The 22,436-nt window shown below is 39.4% G+C and overlaps 2 protein-coding genes and 1 long non-coding RNA gene across 3 annotated transcripts; all 3 read left to right on the top strand.

Annotated features, from left to right (window-relative positions):
• Nucleotides 1-291: 291 nt before the first annotated feature.
• On the top strand, nt 292-8,437 carry LOC149768823 (uncharacterized). Its single transcript, XR_016398015.1, has 2 exons — nt 292-1,369; nt 8,276-8,437. It is a non-coding gene; the product is annotated as an uncharacterized LOC149768823 (long non-coding RNA).
• A 1,802-nt stretch (nt 8,438-10,239) lies between these two features.
• Nucleotides 10,240-11,272, top strand: LOC103699730 (signaling peptide TAXIMIN 1). The gene is made up of 2 exons (XM_008781733.6): nt 10,240-10,720; nt 10,871-11,272. The coding sequence occupies exons 1-2, from the start codon at nt 10,608-10,610 to the stop codon at nt 10,992-10,994; spliced, it is 237 nt and encodes a 78-aa protein (XP_008779955.1). The 5' UTR covers nt 10,240-10,607; the 3' UTR covers nt 10,995-11,272.
• A 6,711-nt stretch (nt 11,273-17,983) lies between these two features.
• Nucleotides 17,984-22,116, top strand: LOC103718720 (pyruvate decarboxylase 1). The gene is made up of 7 exons (XM_008807664.6): nt 17,984-18,758; nt 18,832-18,995; nt 19,840-20,401; nt 20,700-20,788; nt 20,873-20,990; nt 21,448-21,636; nt 21,758-22,116. The coding sequence occupies exons 1-7, from the start codon at nt 18,318-18,320 to the stop codon at nt 21,926-21,928; spliced, it is 1,734 nt and encodes a 577-aa protein (XP_008805886.4). The 5' UTR covers nt 17,984-18,317; the 3' UTR covers nt 21,929-22,116.
• The last annotated feature ends 320 nt before the right edge of the window (nt 22,117-22,436 follow it).

Below are 22,436 nucleotides of genomic sequence, written 5' to 3'. Positions count from 1 at the left end.
AATTAGGGCTAGCGCTTCGGACGCCGAAGCGCCCCATCGGATCGTGCGGCCCCATCATGAGCCCACGACGCGAGGACGCTTCGCAAAAAGTATCCCAATAATGAGACTTTTCGGGAAGGGAGAGACGCCGCCTATTAAAGGCACCTCGAAGTGCTCGATAATTCAAAATGCGCAATAAATTAAGATTTTCGGAATCCGTAATGACCCAACTAAAGCTACTTCCCGCGCTCCAACTGGTAGCCAACTTGAGGATGATAGTATTATTTTGATGATTAACAAGCAATTCTCTAGAGTATGCTATAAGTTAAAATTGATACTTCATTTATAAGTTCATTGCTCTCAGTACATTTGCTTAATTGGAAATATATATATGGTCTTGTTCATTTGGATGAAACTAACCTTGAGAATGCAGCAAAGTGTGGATTGAGTCGACCCATAGGTTGATTGGGTCGACCCCGGCACATCGAGGAATCATCTGGCACACTCCTGCAAAAACAGCACAAATGAACAGTGAGTTGGGTCGACCCAAGGTAAGCAAGAGTCGACCCAACCTCCAAAGAACCTCAAAATGCAAAGGAAGAATGCTCTCTGGATTTACTGAGAGGGTCGACCCAAGAAGAAGTTGAGTCGACCCAAGTAAACCTTGAGTCGACCCAAAGAAAGGTTGAGTCGACCCAAGTGAAGAAAGGCTGAAATTCAAGGCTCTGAATTTTCTGAAGCTGACCTTGGGTCGACCCAAAGAAAGGTTGGGTCGACCCAAGGCAACAGAAGGCTGAATTTCAAGTTTCTGTGTTTTCTGAGAGGGTCGACCCAAGAAATGGTTGAGTCGACCCAAGTGAAGGTTGGGTCGACCCAAGGACAGGTTGAGCCGACCCAAACACGGGCTGAACATAACGGCTAGTTGTGCAGAAATGCTTTTTGGACTCCCAACGGCTATAAACGGCTAGTTTCTTCAATCCAACGGTCAGAAAGGACTATTTGGAGGTTGGAGAAGTATTTAAGAGGGAGTATTCATCAGAGGAAGCAAGCTTTTGGGAAAAATACATCAAGTGCATTCAAGAGAGAACCCTAGCAAGACAAGCTTCATCAAGAGCTTCATTCAAGAATCAAAGAAAGGGATTGAGCAGATTCAAAGAGGCATTAAGAGCTCCTTCCCCCATTGAAGAGTGAAGCTTCCTTGACCAAGAAGAGCAAAGCGACTTCAAAGCGATAATTTCTTTCTAACTCTTCTTGTTGTTCATATTGCTTTATATGCTCATCTAGGAGTTTAAATCTTTTCTTTTCATTTGTATAAACACTTTGTAAAGGTTCGTTGGTAAGCCCGCAAAACCAACAAAGGTTCGTTGGTAAGCCCGCAAAACCAACAAAGGTTTTTGGTGAACCCGGAAAACCAAAGTTGTATAGGTTCGTTGGTGAGCCCGCAAAACCAACAAGGTTCTTGGTGAGCCCGGAAAACCAAGTGTATAGGTTCGTTGGTGAGCCCGTAAAACCAACAAGATTTTTGGATTGTGAGCCCGGAAAACAATCCAACTGTAATCCGCAAGATTATAGTGAATTCCCAAGGGTACGCTTGGGGAGTGGACGTAGGTGCTAAGGAGAGCACCGAACCACTATATATTGGTGTGTTTGCATTGTGTTTGTGCTTTCATTTTCTCTTGCTTTATCTTCTCTTCTTGCATTAGATTAACTCACTTAAATAACCTAAGAGAGCATCCATCGCACTTAATTTAGAAAGTTTTAAAAGTACCAAAAATTTAGAAGAAACCAATTCACCCCCCCTCTTGGATTGTCACCTTGGGCAACACAACTGGAACTCGGAAGTCGGGGGGTAGTGTTGGGGGAAAAACCCCAAGTGTCTGATCTTTAAATCTGATCTTTAAAGTGTAATCACTGTATCCTTGATCTTTAAAGTGTAATCACTGTAATTCTCAAGACTATTCAAAAAATCTAAGATTAATAAATCTGATCTTTAAAGTGTCTCATTTAGTATAATCACTGTATCCTTGATTGAATGATTAATATCCTTACATAAAATTATCTCGAATTCTATTGATTAATGTTAACACGTCATGTTTAATCTGAGCATAAAAATATTCTAAAAGTATGAATATTAATTCCTTTGAACCATCTCCCATAAGTCAAATATAAAATCTTAATTAATCTAAAAGAAAATTGCCTATCTCTCTAAAACAAGATTATTTGTATTGAAAGCCGAATCATAACCAGAATTTTGATAGAAACAACTATTTAAAATAACTTGATTAAAACTTAACTGGTATATCTTATTGATAATTATTTTAAGCAAATAGAATCTAAGCTAAATTGCTTCTGAAAATAAAAAAAAAAATTGGTTTGACTTTGATAAATCTTCCTATTGCCTCACATGGGTGTCCTTGAACCATATTATTTAATAAAATTATCTCTTTAGTTCAAGTGACTTGTGCTTGCTTATATTTAGACAATCTCTTGAGTAAAGTGACTTAATATTCAATTATTGTCATATCTTATGTTGAGTCATCTAGCTAAAGAAATATATTGTATGAATGTTTTGTATCTTGAAGAAACTAATGACTTTCCTTCAAGAAAGAAAAAGAGTTTATTAATGATACAGGATTTATGAGCAAGAAATTTCAACTTGAAGGACACCTTGATGAAAGATACAATAAACATTCCTTTGCAAACAAAAAAAAAGGAGAGAGATTTTCTTCAGCCAAGGGTGTAAAGAATCTAAAAGGTATTTGGCTTGAAGAATGCTAAATACACTGGTAATCTAAACTCTTCTCTTGTGAGTTAGTTGAGCAAAATCAATAATCTGAAATTATATGGTAGCATGATTAAACCTTTAATTGCTGATCATCTTGATATCATGCTTCATTCTCATGCTAGTGATGATTGTTTCATGGTGTGATTAAATTGAAGTTTACTTTTTCCTATATAATGCATAACCATGAAATACACAAGTTTATGCCTCAAATCTCTAATTCAAAATAACTTGTGATAAGCTATGAATCATTGGGCATAATGAAAATGTTGTTTGCATGATATATATTTATATGCAGCATATTAGATTAATTCTTTATTCTGCTCTTTCATGTAACTACTTGAAAATAACAAAAAGAGAGAGAGATAAAGAAAAAGAAAATGAACATTGCTCAGAAGAAGTAAAAGCTAAGTAAATACTCCAATCTTAAGTAAAAGCAGCACAAGCATAATATATTCAACATATTTGTGAGACTTGTGTGAACATTCTTTTGGAAGGGATAAAATCCGTAATTAATTATATTTAAATAGGGAGAGTTTGGAGTGAATATCTTGTTGCTAAAGAGAATAGTTTAACATTTCTACATTGCTCATTATAGGGATGGTGCCAATGGAGAGGCTAGTGGTAGTACCCGGCACTATTTGACCCAACTATTCGGTGCAGGGCATATTAGGGACGGCACAAGAGGGAGGCTAGTGGTAGTACCTCGTGCCCCTTCCAACTCCACCGGATAGGGAGCAAATAGAATATAGAGCATAGAAAAGTAAAACCGAAAAATAAATGAAGATAATCAAAATGTTCATTGAATGGTTAAAGAAAGAAATTAAAAATTTGGGGAATGAATGATAAATAAATAAAAATATATAAGAAGGTTGTGAAAAATCAAATGAAGTTTGAATCACTTGAAAACACACCTTAAGGATAAAATCAGTGCTAAATTGTATTTAAATAAAGGAAATTTTATTTGAAAAGAATTGATTTTGATCCATGACATGCTTGTTATGTTTTGCATATTTTGAATTATGTGTTTTCAATATTCAAATAGCAAAGATCTTTCCTAGATATAACTTGTAATGCTTTATGCCTATAAATTTTGATTGAAACATGTTATTACCAACAACAACATCATTTTGTTTTAATGAATATATTTTGAAAAATAAAAAAAAAATTTAATTTGAATTTGCAAATTAGGCAAAATGGATTGATTCTGACATATCTTTTATCTTGCCTAACATTAGTACATAATATCCTCCAATTTGTACCAAAATTCAATATGAATTACAAAGATTCTGGATGTGCTCTAATGTTCTTGAAATATGTGTCTTCAATCTTAATAATTTAAGATGAGCTACAATGTAGAAGATGCATATCTCAAATTATAATCCTGAAAGGCTCCTTGAAAATTTTTATGAAATTCAGAATCTGATGTTGTATAAAAGCTTAAACTTAATTTAAAAATGCCTCTATCATTGTATTTTTGTAACCTTCATTATATGCTTCAATGATTGCATCATTTTGGGGAATAACTCAATATGAATTTCTAGATAAAATTACAGCTTAAGAAAAATAGAATAATTCTGATGCCTTGATTGCTTGCCCTGATACGCATCTGAAACATATCATTTCTTATCTTCAAAGTGTACTAATATTGGTCTGAATGATGTGTCTTTTGATGATCTTGATTGCAAACAAATATTTTTTAATATATGATTTTATTTTGATATTGAAAAGATTTATTGTGCTTCATATATACATTGCTGAAAAACCTTGATTAAGAAATTGAGTTCTATAAATACATATACTTCAATGGTCATCTATATATTTTTTTTTTCCTCTCCTACATTGTTAAAGACTTTCATCAAAATATATATGTATATATATTATTAAAAGAGTGAATGATCTCAAGTCTAGAAATATTTCAGCTCACTCAAATGATTCTTAAAAGAAAGAAAATGTAAATGCTCTTGAAAGAATTTGAGCTTCAAATGAATCATTTTCTGATTAATATTTCAGTACATTTTCTCAAAGATTAAGAGGAAGCATAACTTGTTCTTAAAAGATTAAAAAGAGTGATTGCTATAAATTTTGAATAACTCTAGATCACTCTACATTCTTGATATCATAAAGTTTCAGTTTTATTCACGTTTATCATTAAAATCTGAAATTCAACAAAAGAAAAGAAAGTTTAAAAGAAAATGCATCTTTTGAGGGGGAGCTTTAAATACTCAATCTCTTTATTGAAAATTATCTTCAAACTCTAAACTCTCAAATGGAATGATTAATTAAGGGAGAGAAAGAAAATTTCAGAGGGAGAGATCATATAGAACTTAATCGTATAAATTCGCATCTAAAGATGAGACAAAGAATACTAAATGTAAAGTGGTATTAAACTATGTGCTTTATTGAATATCTTTTGAAAGTTGGATTTCCATCTGTATTCATCGGTAAATCATTTATTTCTGAAAATTAATTGACAAGGATTCCGTCTGTCTTAGTATCGAAAATTTATCTTGAATCTACTTATGAGTTCTTATTGGCTTGCACCTTAGTGTTTCAATCCTAAGCCAATTCATTTTAATTGATTTTGATGTTATGATCTTTAAAGGAGTAAAAGAAAGTCTTTAAGAGAGCCTTAAAAGAACTTTCAAAGCCCTAAATTTAATGTATCCTACATTGCATAAATTCATGTTTTGGTATCTATGCCCCAATACTTTTATATCATGAAAGAACTTTGAAGTCATTAAGAATTAAGGATTCAACATAATCTTATATTTTTCGAGTATATAAGTTTTGATCTTTATCTGCTCTTATATTATACTCTGAAAATTAATTAGATTGCTCTCATTTTGCTATATACTTAATATATTAAAAAAAAAATGTTGGATTTTCATCCGTGCCTTTCTTTGAATATTATTCTTGATACTTCTTGAAATAACATGAAAAAGATTCCATCTACACTTGATTTCAAAACTATCTTTGGAATCTACATTTAGAGATCACTTCTGGCTTACATTCTAAATATCTCATTCCTAAAGCCAACCACATAGAAATAAGATATCATTTTATTAGGGATCATGTGCAAAATGGAAACATATGAACATATATGCACTGAAAAACAATTAGCCGACATATTCACAAAACCCTTGAGTGAAGATAGATTCTGCACGCTAAGGAGGAAATTAGGCATATGTGATCCGTCTTATTGAAGAGATATAAAAGGAAGCAAGCAATCTCATGATACATTCCTCTCATTTCTAAAAAAACCTATGAAACATGAGTCAAACTTGTAATCTATAGATTCCTTACTCATGTATCATTGTCCCATAAAGAGTTTATAAGGATTGGAAGCAAGGAAAACATTTTAGAAGCAAAACGGAAGAGAAAAGAAAAATTCTGCACTTGGGTCAACCCAACCCAGAATAGGGTCGACCCAACGTTGAGTCGACCCAAGAAATTTCTTGAGTCGACCCAACGTCGGGACCCCACTGTTAAAAGGGGGACCCGTGAGCTATCTAGGGCACTGTTTACCCTTTGTCCTCTTCCGAAAACCCTATTTCCCACTCTCAATTAGAGTCTCCCTAGGCTGATCTTAGCATCTATATTTAGAGCCTAGGCTAGAAATCTAGTTCTCGTATGTATCTTGCCTTTTCTCATATGTATCTTGCTTTTTCCCTTATGAATCTTGTCTTTCCCTTATATCTTTAAATCTTGATTGTGGAACATTGTACTTTTCATCATTTTGAGCATTAATATATGAAAATGTTCCTATTTTGATCAATGAAGTCTGAAGTTTGTTCTTTATTGCATCTTTTCCCATATATATGTTTTTGATGATAACAAAAAGGGGGAGAAGAGAAGGAAAGAGTATATAAAGGAGAAGAGAAGGAAAGAGTATATAAAAGAGAAGAGAAGGAAAGAGTATATAAAAGAGAAGAGAAGGAAAGAGTATATAAAGGGAGAAGAAAGAGTATTACTTTTGTGAGAAAGAGTGAGTAAAGAAGTTATGAAAAGAAAAGAGAAATAAATGGGCAAACAAATTGAAAATCATATAAGAAAGCTTACATATCTAAGGGGGAGCAATTTGTAACAATGAAAATCATCAAATCAAAAATTTCTATCATAATTCAGAATTTGGCACATATAAATTCAGAATTTGGCACGCTCCTTTCTCACCCCGATACATAAGCTGAAACTCTTATTTTATCTCAAATTTTTGAAGTTTCATTGCTAATGAATTATAAATGAAAGGGGGAGCCATTCAAAAAATCAAATTGGCAAATTTTGAATGATATAGGGGGAGATTTCACTTATATATATGAAAAGCTGAAATTCTGAAATTCAATCCCTTTTATAAACTGATTTTAAAGACAAGTATCAATAGGCTTATACTCTTTATTTTGTAATCATCAAAAAGGGGGAGATTGAGGATGATAGTGTTATTTTGATGATTAACAAGCAATTCTCTAGAGTATGCTATAAGTTAAAATTGATACTTCATTTATAAGTTCATTGCTCTCAGTACATTTGCTTAATTGGAAATATATATATGGTCTTGTTCATTTGGATGAAACTAACCTTGAGAATGCAGCAAAGTGTGGATTGAGTCGACCCATAGGTTGATTGGGTCGACCCCGGCACATCGAGGAATCATCTGGCACACTCCTGCAAAAACAGCACAAATGAACAGTGAGTTGGGTCGACCCAAGGTAAGCAAGAGTCGACCCAACCTCCAAAGAACCTCAAAATGCAAAGGAAGAATGCTCTCTGGATTTACTGAGAGGGTCGACCCAAGAAGAAGTTGAGTCGACCCAAGTAAACCTTGAGTCGACCCAAAGAAAGGTTGAGTCGACCCAAGTGAAGAAAGGCTGAAATTCAAGGCTCTGAATTTTCTGAAGCTGACCTTGGGTCGACCCAAAGAAAGGTTGGGTCGACCCAAGGCAACAGAAGGCTGAATTTCAAGTTTCTGTGTTTTCTGAGAGGGTCGACCCAAGAAATGGTTGAGTCGACCCAAGTGAAGGTTGGGTCGACCCAAGGACAGGTTGAGCCGACCCAAACACGGGCTGAACATAACGGCTAGTTGTGCAGAAATGCTTTTTGGACTCCCAACGGCTATAAACGGCTAGTTTCTTCAATCCAACAGTCAGAAAGGACTATTTGGAGGTTGGAGAAGTATTTAAGAGGGAGTATTCATCAGAGGAAGCAAGCTTTTGGGAAAAATACATCAAGTGCATTCAAGAGAGAACCCTAGCAAGACAAGCTTCATCAAGAGCTTCATTCAAGAATCAAAGAAAGGGATTGAGCAGATTCAAAGAGGCATTAAGAGCTCCTTCCCCCATTGAAGAGTGAAGCTTCCTTGACCAAGAAGAGCAAAGCGACTTCAAAGCGATAATTTCTTTCTAACTCTTCTTGTTGTTCATATTGCTTTATATGCTCATCTAGGAGTTTAAATCTTTTCTTTTCATTTGTATAAACACTTTGTAAAGGTTCGTTGGTAAGCCCGCAAAACCAACAAAGGTTCGTTGGTAAGCCCGCAAAACCAACAAAGGTTTTTGGTGAACCCGGAAAACCAAAGTTGTATAGGTTCGTTGGTGAGCCCGCAAAACCAACAAGGTTCTTGGTGAGCCCGGAAAACCAAGTGTATAGGTTCGTTGGTGAGCCCGTAAAACCAACAAGGTTTTTGGATTGTGAGCCCGGAAAACAATCCAACTGTAATCCGCAAGATTATAGTGAATTCCCAAGGGTACGCTTGGGGAGTGGACGTAGGTGCTAAGGAGAGCACCGAACCACTATATATTGGTGTGTTTGCATTGTGTTTGTGCTTTCATTTTCTCTTGCTTTATCTTCTCTTCTTGCATTAGATTAACTCACTTAAATAACCTAAGAGAGCATCCATCGCACTTAATTTAGAAAGTTTTAAAAGTACCAAAAATTTAGAAGAAACCAATTCACCCCCCCCTCTTGGATTGTCACCTTGGGCAACACAACTGGAACTCGGAAGTCGGGGGGTAGTGTTGGGGGAAAAACCCCAAGTCATACCGCCACGGAGGCGCTCGGCCAAAGAGCGCCGACCGGAAAGGCGCTCGACCGAGGAATGCCGACCAGCAGGGTGCTCGGCTAGAGAGCGCCGACCAGAGAGAGCGCCAAGAAGAGGCGCCCAACCAAAATGACCAAGTAGGGATGCTCGGCTAGAAAGAATCGACCAGAAAGCGCCGACCAGGAAACCAACCAAAGAGCGCAAGACGCTCGCCCAAAGGGCCCCGAGCAGAAGTACTAGAAGCAACCCCGCCACAGGGCGCCCCTCTGGGCGACCAGCTCGGCTCGGCACCCCTGCCGAGCCGATGCCTTGCCTAACCTTCTCGAAAGGTCTGGCGGCTATACACGCGACTCCACTACGACCTGCCACTATCTCCAAGCCATCAAGGCATAAGATCTCCGCAGGTATTTGGCACGACCTGCCATTAATGCATGAGACCCCCTCAAGTCTCCGATGCACTCAGTCATTTAATGAACACGGCCCAAGACGATCTCCGGATCACTGAACCATCAGAGCGTATGGCTCTCCCTGACCGCCGATTCACTCGGTAATAAATGCACTTACCATCCACGGACCCCAGGCCCACCACGGCCGGCGGTTCAACCACTCCAACAGGTCCGATCGACCGTGACAACTCCCTGACTCCGGTCCGATTCGGCCTTGTTCTCCACTACGCCATTAATGGGCCAAATCGTGCCCAATTATTACAAAACAGGACAAACCTCCTGTCACCTCCCAGGTAACAAAAATCCTTCTATAAAAGAAAACCTGGGGGAAAAGGGAGGGGGACCGGCCCGGACTCGGACCGGAGGAGAAAAAGAAACAGCACAAACACAATTGAGCTTAATATTCTCTTCATCTTCTCCACATATCTCTTGCTTGCTCTCTCCACATATTGGCCCCCTCTGACTTAAGCATCGGAGGGCCGGCGCCGGGGAGCCCGGCCACCGGCTTCTTTTTGCAGGACAGGACAGGACGCCCTCTTCGTCGCTCACCCTACTCTCCACAGCCTCCAAGAGGACGCCGCCGGCCGGCGCACCGCCGTCCGCCCTCCCCGCGGTGGAGCTCCTCCTTCCCCGGCTTCGCGGCGGCCCTCGGGTCCAATTTCCAGCAACAATATATATACATCTATATATGTATGAGAGAGAGAGAAAGGGAGAAGATATTAATTGGAGGGTTGAGAGGGTAAGTTAATATGAAATTATAAGAAAACTTAAAATATTTTTGAGTTATAAAAAGTAAAGTTATTTTTGTTTAATAAAAAATAGATAGATTGGTAGAGTAGGTTATTAATTTTTTATAAATAGTTGTTTATGCTTTCTCCGGCAGTGGAGACCTGAAGTTGGATTAAAACACATCCAGATTGGACGAGGTGGAAACGAAAGTAATTTAATTATTCACCAACCGATCAATTAAATCGAGATTTTATGATTTTCGTCACCAAATCCGTTCCTTCGTTGACCTCATCGCAAGCCCCAACTTTATCTTTCGTCTTACCTTCCGTCTGTCTTGCTTAGCCGGAAACTTCCTACAAGAGCCGCACAACACCGCCTCCTTTGGTTTTACCTTAAAAAACACTCAAGAAACACCCCTCCCCCTTCGCTCCCCTTCCCTTCCCTCCTTGCCATTATCTGGCCTTTTTGTCTCGTGAAATCTTTCCGTAGAAGCAAGAAAGACGTGTTCTTCTTGTCGTTCTCCGCCGCCGAAGAAGAAGTCCCAATCCGATCACATCTCGGTGAATCAAACATCATAGAAGAAGAAGATTAACAAGTCAGTGGTCGAGAGAGAGAGAGGAAGAAGAGGAAGAAGAAGATGTGTTGCGAGTGCGATTGCGAGTGCCGGCCGCTGGGGTGGCTGCTGGGCCTCCCCTTCGCCCTCCTTGCTCTCCTCGTCTCCATTGTCGGCGTCGTCATCTGGATCGTCGGGTATGAAGAATACTCATTCCCCCCTTTTCTCTCTCTTCTCTATTTTTTTTTTTAAAGCTGAATAAATTGGAAGGAATTATGAGCCAAATCTTTCGCAAGATTTTTGCTAGAAATTGAAGGGATTTTGTTTTTTTTTTGTTGGATTCTTAGATTGTTGCTGTCGTGCATCTGCCCGTGCTGCCTGTGCGTGACGGTGGTGGTGGAGCTGGCCATCGAGCTCATCAAAGCCCCTCTCCACGTCATGGAGTGGTTCACCTCCCAGATCCCGTGTTGATCTCTACTTGGATCTTGTTCTTCTTCTCCTCCTCTTCTATCTTGCTGCGGGATGAGATTTCTTTCAGATGGGGTGTTTATGCTGCTATGCTTATGCGATCTTTTCTTTTCTTTCTCCTGTTTTATTCTCCCACAAATAATTCCCTCTTGTTTCTTGTAAATTGGCTGTTTTCTTCGATGCCAAGAGATTTCCTCCCCTTTTGGTGAAGTTATTGCCAGGGATTTTTAGTTGATGTGTAGATAATGGCGATGGCAATATACGTTTATAATTTGGAGCAACTTAACGTGTTTGGATTGATAGATTTCGAGAGGAAGAGGAGAAAGGAGAGTGAAAAAAATTTCTGTGAGGAGGAAATTTGATAAACATAAAAAAAAAGAGCGACGCAATGGATTTAGAGTTTTTTTCTCTTTCTCTGCGACCAAGAATTGGAGCAAAAGAGGAAGAAAAAATAAAATAAAAAAAAATACAGATCTTTAGCGAAGAGAAATTTAAATTTTCTCGTTTGAATAGCTTGTTAGAAAAATGGAGAGAAATGGAGAAAAAGAAATCATATTATTTTCTACTGTTTTTTTCTTGTGTCCCAATTTTTTGTCTTCTCTTCCCTTAATTTGATGTTTTTTTAACTCTCTTTTTTTCCCTTAAAAGGGTGGTTTGATCTATAATCTATAGCTAGCTAAGATCTGTTAAATAATAGCACTTATGCTTATCCCGGTAAGAAAGACTCTGATGGTAGTTTTTGGACGATGAACATGGGTTTTGCAAGAAAAAAAGAGCATTACCATTTCATGCAAATAGGGAACCTTGAAAATCTCCTAACTTTTTCCCATCCTTTCATTTCAAATCTATTCCACGGAAGGATTCGGTCTTTGGTACATTCTAACAAACACGTCGTTGTTTTTTTTTTTTTTCAATTCCTCAGAGACGCGAGAATCTTGGCATCTTGTTTCAATTCTCCTCTCTTTAATACCCCTTTTGTAATAGCTCCTACAGCACTTGTAGAGTTTTATCATTACATTTTGTTCTCCAGATATACTAATCTAACGACATAGGCCTCTGCCTCTAGACAACAAAACCTAAAAAACCCAATAATTCACACATATTTTCCTACAGGTTCTAGATGCTAAAGAGAGGATTAAGACAATGAGGCCCCTACTCGTTGAAAAACTGGGTGTCCAAATCCACCAAACTTTCAGTCAAGGAAGATGCAAAGGTGCATCCACCTTTCTTAACCAGCCACTGGAAATGCTGACTGACTATTTTTGCCATGCATGATTGAAAAGAAAACATTGTGAAACCAAATACTATGCTAATTAAATAGCATGAGCAAAGTCCTACGTAAAACCAATCTTCTCAAAAGGGAATGTAGTGACTAATCCATTCGAATGATTGTTTGCAAAAATGATTATAAGAAATCTGCCTTCCATAATTACACACGACGGTGAGGATATGGATAGTTACTAATATAGAGTTGGGATCATTTGTATTGCGTATTTTGCACTATAGAAGCTGGTGTATGTTTGGATGGGTACTGATATAGATGAGTACTTTCTTTTTCTAATAATGATTCTCTCACTCTCATCACTAGTCAATTGTCCAGAGAGCTTAAGTCTTGATCATCTCATTCCGTTATAAATAATTTTTATAAACTTTCCTTTTTTAATAAAGGCCGGATAGCTTTGCCTCCCTCTTCATAAAAATAAAAATAAAAAGTCTTGGTCATCTCATGCAATTACGCAAAATTTCCACCACAAAACTCCTCTTGGAAATATGCCAAAGGCCACTGGGTTTGTTGTGCTTTAAGTCTTAAATCTTTGGCAACTGTTAAAATTATATGATTAATTAAGAGCTTGATTAATTTGTGATTGATTGTGCCAAACTTAGTTGGCTTTATCAAATTTCATGTTGATGTGCCTTTAAAGGTAAGGCCGATAGTAGGTGGCTAATGTTTGACTTTTTTTCCTGGTTTAATAGGGAGACCGTTGAATAATGTTGCTTATGCCTTGAGCGGTTGAGTTAGCTGCATTAACAATGGAGTTAGTTATAGTGATTCTGCTACTGTAAAAAAATACGCCAGACGTGCCCAATTAGGTGAAATTGATTTGTGATTGATTGTACCAAATTTAGTTGGCCTCACCAATGCATAATACTTCATGGAGAAATGAAAAGTATGCCACTACAATGAACGCCTGCCATATGCTCGATTGATCAACCTGCGAATTAGACAAATCATGGACGGCAGAGATGACTTCTTCTGCTAATTTTATTAAGCAAAATTTATGAATAATAAAAGTGAAAAGTATCTAATTTAAAACTGTTCAAAAGAAGGGACGACCCATCTGACCGCTACAGAAAGTTTATTCCCATATTCCATTTCAGGGCTCCAATCGAGAACGACAGGGTTTTTACAATTCTTCTGGTATTATCCGGAGTTGCCGGGATTCTCTCAAACGAATATTTCAATGGTTGTGACTTGTGAATACGGTCTCTACCTGCGTCACCTTCCGCGGCAGCTTTTCTCTAATCATGAAAACTTTTCTTGAGGAACAATTCTTCTTTTATTTGCACTTGGAGATGGGGACGAGGCAGTCTAATCATGCATTCTTGAGGAGCAATACTTCTTGTAATTGCACTCGGAGATAGGGACGAGTTAGTCTATGGGAGTCTTGTGCGTGTGGATATGCTTATGGCCTTATGGGTGGCTGAAAAAAAAAAACAAAAAATATTATTTAAATTTTTTAGTCATATATAAATGTCTAAGATTTATATAGTGCATGGACGATATCGGATTAAACATAGATTTGCACGGATTCTCATATATTTCTCACGTTTAAGTCTTAGCGTTCTCATTGGGCTAAGAGTTCAAATTTATTCTAATTAGGCATGTGTTGCAGTATTCTTTAGTCTATATAGACTATGGTCCAGATTCGCTCTAATACCATTTGTCATAACTCAAGATCTCACCTAAAAAAAAGCTAAGTTTGAAAGTAATATTTAAGTTCTTTGATCCTGTATAAGTATCTAAAATCTATCTAACATATAGCTGATATAGAATTAAATACACGGTTGTATGGACCCTCATAACAAACATTGTTACATTTTAACTACTTTGCAGAGTTTTTCATAAAAACAATGGAAAAGAACTTTCTTAATTAGGAAAAACGATGTCCGTAGACTGGTTGGACTTCCCCTGTTCTACAAGCCTCGCCAGGACAGGGACATCAACCAAGCACAACTTCTTGTTATCAGCGGAAGCTTAGGTACGAGTTGAAGTTCGTAGCATGGGATTCCCTAAATATATCGCATTGAGCTATCCCTGGATTTAAACTAATTGTGGTCGACTGTCTTCAAATTAGCGAACTAGTTACTGTGATCTGTTTACCAAATTACAGGGGATATGAGCCAATGATCGGCTTTTGATATAGAAATAACTGACTGTAACTCATGGAGTCATAGCATAGGGCTGGCCTGGTCATAATGTAGTTTGTTCGATCTGCTGTTTTATTCTTTCATATATTGCTTCATTATTGAGGAAAAACACTTTGGTTTGGGTACATAGAAGAGATAGTTTATATGAAATACGCTACAGATTATTATTGAAGTGAGTTGGGTTGAGATAAAAACATAGATTGGATTGGATTGAAGGATAGCTGGTCAAAATTGAGACAGGTTTGGATTGGATTAGGTTGCCCAGGCTTTGAACCCAAATCCCAAATTCGATCCAACTTCAGCTAGAATGATGTTTACCGAAACCAACCTAAGGAATAAACCCAACCCAATCCAGATTACAGGTTGGGTTGGGTTTTATCGAATGTGCTCCAAGATGCATTAAATTTGATGCTGTAACAAAGATTAGGTTTCTTTACATAGAGAATAGGCCTATGATATGCTCATTTCAGATTGGAGGATCTGAAGGGCACCATGTTGGTACATATGGGGCATCATACTGAATTGCTTTTGGAATAAAATTATTGACTATGTCCATAAGATTCTTTCTCACATAAAGCAATTGCAATTGTTTCCATTTAGCATGGTGACATGGTTGTGCGATTTATACACTTGGTTTGTCCTATCCAAGGTATACATTCAGTCTAGCGTGGGACAGTGATGGAGATAAGAAACAATCGCCAGTCTATCTTCATTTTCCTTGCCTTCTCTTGCTAGGTGGAAAGTGAGTGATTTGGATTCTTTATATTTAATATAGACAATCTTACCCTTCTCTCAAACCATGATGGAATTTCACATAGAGCCCTAACCTTAGCCATACATAAAGCACCAACAAGATCAGTTAGAAGCTCAAGCAGTAAAGAGGCCCGCACAGAAGAGGGAGAGGCCCTGTTTTTCAGACATAAAGTTTTGGTCCCCTGTCTTGGCTACAAGCTCAGGATTTCAGTCTTCAGCTATAAGAACATTCGAACAGAGCATAACATTCAACAATTATACTAAGGCTACACAAAGAAGAAAGACTCGAAAAACACAACAACACTCGAAAGATTTCGAAAACGGAGTATTCTTCTTATTGATAGAACTTCTTTAACCAATCGCCATTTACAATGCCCGGAAGGGGTTGCCCATCGAAGGTTCGGAGTTTGTATACACTATTGGTAAACGCCTCGGTCACCACAAATCTTCATAGTTCCTCGCAAACTTCGAGTCAATGGCGTGTGTAGGCAATTTCCACTTATCAAACCACTGTAATTGGCTAGAATAAAACTCCAACTCAATCTCCATCCACTCCAACTTCAACTGGACTTCTAACTCCGATTTTAGAACTGTCTCAAAAGCTAGAGATTCAGAATGGACTGAAACGAGATCTTTCTAAACTCAAAATCGAAAGAAGGCAACTCATGAACTAGTTGGGAAAGAATTCTCCAGAGAAAAAGAGTGAGCCCTTCCATCTGGAAAAGAAACAATATAGATCATTGTGATAATATAAAATATTGGTGGCTTTGTACATCGACATATGACGTTTTAGCAAGCAGATGATGCAAGCGAAGATAAAAGTGGCATTAACTATTCAATAGGCTTAATTATTAGGTGGCAGGTGGTCTTCAAGAAATAAAATTTATTTTAAAATAAATCATGCTCAAGAATAAATATTGTAGTGTCTGTTGTGGTTGAAATTTGGCTTGAGGGTGACCATGCCGATGGAAGCCGAGAAGACGCCGGCCGAGACGGAGGAAGAGAGCCATCTCCTGCGCTTCAGGGTACCTGCACAAAGTCTTAGCCGGAAATTCCGGCGAAGGTCCTCCGATGGCTAAGTTAACAGAGTTTTTGGAGAGGTGTTTCCTTTGTATTGAATTGCTTTGATAGCTTATTCTTATTTACCGAGGACTTTTTTCTACTCTTTTTTTATAGGATGAGGGTTTCTGCCGTTACCTGAAGTTTCGAGCTAATTTGTGATTAGCTGGCCATTAGCTGGAGGTGGCGTAAATCACGAAGATCAATCCCGCGGGCGGAGGATGTGAAAGATATCTTTCCAGATTTGTTCTGAGGATCCGTCGCGTCATTCTAAGCGGAAGTGGTTGAGGGAGCTCTTCAATGCGTTGCGTATACGCTCTCTCTCGAGGCGTTACCTGATGGTACGCAAGGGGCCAATCATTAATGCCCCACCTCTCGAAGCGGCTATCATGATAACCGGCCTTTAATACCGCAATCTAGGAAGATCTGCTGAGGGAGCTTCTGGGTCTGCCACGTGGCATGATCTAGCTGCTCGGCCGCCTGGGCAGGCCGATCAGAGCTGTTGAGGTAGGCTATATACGATCTTGAGGAGGAACCGTTCTTTTTGTTCTGGGGATCTGCGGGATCTTTGACGGGATCAGAGTTGACAGGGCCGAGGTCGGCTCGGCCTTTAGCAGGGTCCGAGATCGGCCTGGCCTTCGGTAGAGTTCGAGGTCAGCCTAGCTCTTAGCAAGATTGAGGTTTGCTTGGTCGGAGTTGGGTGGCTCCACGCTGGAGTAAGACGTTCCATTTTGCCTCCCATCAGTCTCAACATGTCACGTCAAATGCTTAAGTCTTAATTTTTCACGTTCTATCATCAATCAAATCATGTGCCTGCCCAAGTTTTGGAAGGAGAATCCATAGATTTCCTTCCTCCTGCTAGAAGCGGACTCAGATTCAAATCAGAGGCCGAGCATCCCGTATCTGACCCTTCTTACCGAATCTCGTCATCTTCCAAGACATGGCCCACCGGGCTGCGCGACCATTCCTGGTTTAGCTAACAGTATTCGCCCCCTCCAGCAGCTAGAGAGCTGGTCGGCCGATCCACGACATCCCTATCCACTTCGCACGGCATTTCCTTTCAAAAAAGCACAGCACCAATCCATTCCATAAGCCCGTTCTTAGAAGGAAAAGCTTCCTAATTTTTTTAGGTAAACTTTGATAGCAATATTACTGGGAGAGGAGACAATAAAAGAATAGGCTTTGTTATCAGAGACCTCAATGCCAAATTTGTAGTGGCCGGATCTTCGACACTACTGTCATTGGAGCACGCTTAAAGCTGTGTAAGAGAGAATTACCTATGTGAGGCTTGTTCTGGATGCAATCTACATTCACCTTGAAGGGAAAGCGGCTACAGTGATCGAGTGGATTCGAGGCTGGCACAATGATGTTGGCAGGTAGTCGCTGCTCCACGATATATTCTGACTAGTGAGAAGATGTGACTCCTTTCGGACCATCCATATCTATCGGAAGACGAAAAGTGCTGCCGATTATATTGCTTTCTTTGCGGCTCATTATTTTAAAGAATTATTTTGAATGAATTAAGTGTTTTTTTTTTTTTCATTATTTTTTTTTAAAATTTTGTTGACTGCATTTATGCACGCTCGATGTGATTAGCCATTGTATAAAAAATAATAAAAGGAAAACTCTCCACTCAACCACTAAAGAGAAGTACAAACCCCACTCCCACTAAAGAAAAGTACAAACCCACATGCAATCAAAATTCAAAGCACAACTCATCCTCCCTTTCAAAAAGCCCAGCACTAAACCATGCCATAAACCCATTCTTAAAACAAAAACAATCAGTAACCAACCCCCACTCTACAACTAAAGAAAGAAACAAACCCAGCTGCGGTCGGCATTCAAAGCACAGCTCATCCATCCTCATCACTCCTCACAAACCCAATCCAGCTCCATGGAGTGCTAATACCACTCAAATCAGACTGCCCCAAAAGGCCGCCCACAGATCTAAAGCTTTCTCCTCGCCCACCTCCGTTTACTTTCCCGGGACCACGTCACGCACGCACACGCAGACACCCATCTCTTGTTCCGAAAACCCACCAAGAGCTCCCCAAGCAAAGCAAAGCAAAGAAGAAGAAGAATAGAATGGAAGGCGGGCACGCGAGTGGGTTTACCCGGCGCGCGGCCGGGACACTGGGCCGGCACCTGGCCCTGCGCCTGGTCCAGATCGGCGTCCGGGACGTGTTCTCGGTGCCGGGCGACTTCAATCTGACCCTCCTCGACCACCTGATCGCCGAGCCGGAGCTCAATTTGGTGGGGTGCTGCAACGAGCTCAATGCCGGCTACGCCGCCGACGGCTACGCCCGGGCACGCGGCGTGGGCGCCTGCGCCGTGACCTTCACCGTGGGCGGGCTCAGCGTCATCAACGCCATCGCCGGCTCCTACAGCGAGAACCTCCCCATCATTTGTATTGTCGGGGGTCCCAATTCCAACGACTATGGAACCAATCGCATCCTCCACCACACCATCGGCCTCCCCGATTTCTCTCAGGAGCTCCGCTGCTTCCAGACCGTCACTTGCTTCCAGGTCTCTTTCTCTCTTAGATTTCCTCTCCCGTAATACGATCCGGAGTGCTGACTTTGTTTATTTGGTACTGTAGGCCGTGGTGAATAATTTGGATGATGCACACGAGCTGATCGATACGGCGATCTCGACGGCGCTCAAGGAGTCCAAACCTGTTTACATTAGCATCAGCTGCAACCTGCCGGGCATTCCGCATCCGACTTTTGCTTCCGAGCCGGTGCCGTTTTTTCTTGCACCTAAGTATGGTTTCTTGCTATCTTTTTCTTGTTTCCAGTTGTGGAACTTTGCTTTCGAAACTTTTATGATTATGTTAGATGATTTGGGGTCGGAGGTTGGTAGGATAGGTGGTAAATGCTTTCCATTATTATCCGATACTTGGCCATCTTGCTAGCCTTTTGGTCTGGTCTCACTAGGGATTAGAGAAGATTCTGGTCTTCGTTTTTTTCGCAATTACTATTATTGTTGGATACTTTATATTTCCTGCTCGATCTGAAGCAGTAGCTTACAGAGATTGGTGACTGAAAAAGCTAGTTTTGCATGCCAGTTGAAGCATTCTTACAATATGATTACTAATATGGTTCATTAATCTCATGGAATGAGACATGTGAAAATCCTACGAGAAGATATTGACATTTGGACTCTCTTTAAAGAACTAGAAAATGCACTATTCCATATCATCATTTCGCTATAGTTATTGAGATGGATGGTGTGCTTACTGAGTAGATGCCATGGGCATGAAGCAGCAGTAATTGTGCGGCCAACTGTTCTAATAAATTCATCTTTGTCATGGACCAAACAACTTATCTCAAATCCTAGGTTTACTTTTATGTTTGCTTTGTGGATTAGTAAAAATTTGATAATTACTTTAGAGGCAATGATGCATATGGTTTTTATTTGTTTCTTCTAACAGACTAGTGTGACAAAGTTATTTTTTCATTTTGAATCACCTCACACTTTTCTGAAATCCATAGTCATATCGGAAGATGTTCTTTTAGTTAATCAAAATTTTCAGGACTTTTTCTTGTGCAAATTGTTAGATTACTGAATTTTCATGTTAGGAATAACATATTTGCATCATATGTAGGGTGAGCAACCAAATGGGACTGGAAGCTGCGGTAGAGGCAACGGCAGAATTTCTGAACAAGGCTGTGAAACCAGTGTTGGTTGCAGGGCCCAAACTGAGGGTAGCCAAGGCTCAGCAAGCATTTGTAGAACTAGCCAATGCATGTGGGTACCCAATAGCTATTATGCCATCTAGCAAGGGGCTAGTACCAGAACACCACCCCCATTTCATTGGGACCTACTGGGGTGCAGTCAGCACCAATTTCTGTGGCGAGATTGTGGAGTCAGCTGATGCATATGTCTTTGCTGGCCCAATCTTTAATGACTACAGCTCTGTGGGTTATTCTTTGCTAATCAAGAAAGAGAAAGCAGTGATTGTACAACTCAATCGAGTGACTGTTGGCAATGGGCCTTCCTTTGGTTGGGTTTTCATGGCCGACTTCTTAACTGCACTTGCACGGAAGCTCAGGAAGAACACCACAGCCTTGGAAAATTATCGACGGATCTTTGTACCACCCAGCGTTCCTCTCAAACGTGAGAACAATGAGCCTTTGAGGGTCAACATCCTTTTTAAGCACATCCAGGCAAGCGTTTATGAATTTTGTTATTAGTTGTTTTGTTTATTAATTCTGTTCTCATAGGATCAGAAGTATGCCTTATATTTTCTTGGTTCCAAACTTCCAGTTACTATTTTGGTTGCAAATTTGACTAAGATTTAAATTTAGTGGCACTGTTGTCTTGTACATTAAGTCTATATATATGGGTTCACCAATAAGCCTCAGTTTATATATATATATATATATAAACTCGAGAGATTAAAAGTGTTTTGATTTTTCTATTTTGAGTTTAATCTTCTCTGTCTCCCTCACTCTTTTTGAGCAGAATATGCTGAGTGGAGACACAGCAATTATTGCAGAGACTGGTGACTCTTGGTTCAACTGTCAAAAGCTTCGATTGCCAGAGAATTGTGGGTAAGTCATTTCTTTAGAAGTTCTATGCCAAGTTATTGCTTATGGTTCAACTGGCCTTTGCCCAAATTTCATAACATTACGCAGATACGAGTTCCAGATGCAGTATGGATCTATTGGATGGTCGGTTGGTGCCACACTTGGATATGCACAAGCTGCCAAGGATAAACGTGTAATTGCTTGCATAGGAGATGGAAGTTTCCAGGTATATTTAATGAATCTATTATGTTTATAATTAGAAGGTAATTTCTTAATTTAAAATTTGATTGGTGCGAGCTATTGTTTTTCTATGTCCAATGTTTGGTTAGAATGAATAGAATCAGTATTGCGATCTTTTGCTTCTTGCAGTATTTAAGAGACCTATGGTCTTTGCAAAGACGGCTTTTACAAACTGCCATATAAAGTCTCTTAGTTGCACAAAGAAGAAAAAAAGGGAAAAAAAAAGCATGAAAAACAGAACACATCCGTTGATACAGTTTATTTGGTCGTAACAATAGAATCAGGCAATCGGCTTTGTTTTCTTTTACACCATTTAAGAGACCATGTCTTTACAAAGGATCTTTACCTACTCCAGTATAGAGTGTCTTAGCTGCCCAAAGAAAAATGGAAAAATTTTCTTAGCTTTTGTATCGTGGCTCAACAATTCTTTCTTCTTCCTTTAGGTGACGGCACAGGATATTTCTACAATGATCCGCTGTGGGCAGCGAAGCATTGTATTTCTCATCAATAATGGTGGCTACACCATTGAAGTAGAGATCCATGATGGTCCTTACAATGTGATCAAGAACTGGAACTATACTGGATTTGTTGATGCCATCGACAATGGGCAAGGTGGATGTTGGACTTCCAAGGTGAGTATGCGAAGCCAATCCTGTTTGACGATGGCTGAAATTACACAAGTATTTCTATAAAATCCTATGACCACATCAAGCAGCTTATTTACATAGCAAATTCTGTATTGAACTACTATAGGTGCGCACAGAGGAAGAATTGGTGAATGCCATTTCGAAGGCAACCGGAGAGCAAAAGGATAGCTTGTGCTTTATAGAGGTCATAGCACACAAAGATGATACAAGCAAGGAGCTCCTGGAGTGGGGATCAAGAGTCGCAGCAGCCAATAGTCGCCATCCAAATCCACAATAGCTTGTTGAATGCATGACAGAAAATCTGGTTTTGTGTAATTGCTAGTAGGGCTAAGAATGTTGTATCAGAGCTTATTCAGTTGGGGGGGGAATAATGATTGAGGCACTGCGAATAAATAGCTGTGTTCACTTCTGCTGAAACTTTAGAAAATTAGTGTGTTGTCTGGTAATAAGATAAGCTTTCAGCAATACTTCTGTAGGCGGACGTTTCTGTTGCTTTAGTGCAAGCTGCTGTGTTAATTGCCCCATGTCCAGCATCAATGATACGCCTCTGAAATTATATCTCTTGCTAGTCTAACAAACTATTAGTCCATTAAATACAGGCAGGCATATCTTCAGCTGATGGTCCATAGTTGGTAATAAAAATTTGGTGTTTTCCAATGGGACTGACTAGTAAGAGTCTCCACAAGGCTCAGTTCCAGACGTGTGCTCACAGAAGCTCTCCAGAAAATTTAATATCCCATTCGAATATGGCTGTTATTAATCCATGCTTCAGAAGGAAAGGTACA

This window comes from Phoenix dactylifera, chromosome 1, assembly GCF_051530095.1.
Source record: "Phoenix dactylifera cultivar Ajwa chromosome 1, Ajwa_hap1_PhDact_Kaust_v1.1, whole genome shotgun sequence".
Taxonomy (NCBI): Eukaryota; Viridiplantae; Streptophyta; class Magnoliopsida; order Arecales; family Arecaceae; genus Phoenix; species Phoenix dactylifera.
The sequence above is the reverse complement of the archived record's forward strand: the minus strand, read 5'-3'. Positions and strand labels throughout refer to the sequence as shown.

What these genes read in the sequence shown, in the direction of transcription:
- LOC103718720 (XM_008807664.6), top strand. Translation starts at nt 18,318, where the DNA reads ATGGAAGGCGGGCACGCGAGTGGGTTTACCCGGCGCGCGGCCGGGACA. An exon ending in CGATTGCCAGAGAATTGTGG is followed by an intron (nt 20,789 to 20,872) that starts GTAAGTCATTTC and finishes AACATTACGCAG; the next exon opens with ATACGAGTTCCAGATGCAGT. An exon ending in TAGGAGATGGAAGTTTCCAG is followed by an intron (nt 20,991 to 21,447) that starts GTATATTTAATG and finishes TTCTTCCTTTAG; the next exon opens with GTGACGGCACAGGATATTTC.
- LOC103699730 (XM_008781733.6), top strand. Translation starts at nt 10,608, where the DNA reads ATGTGTTGCGAGTGCGATTGCGAGTGCCGGCCGCTGGGGTGGCTGCTG. An exon ending in GTCGTCATCTGGATCGTCGG is followed by an intron (nt 10,721 to 10,870) that starts GTATGAAGAATA and finishes TTGGATTCTTAG; the next exon opens with ATTGTTGCTGTCGTGCATCT.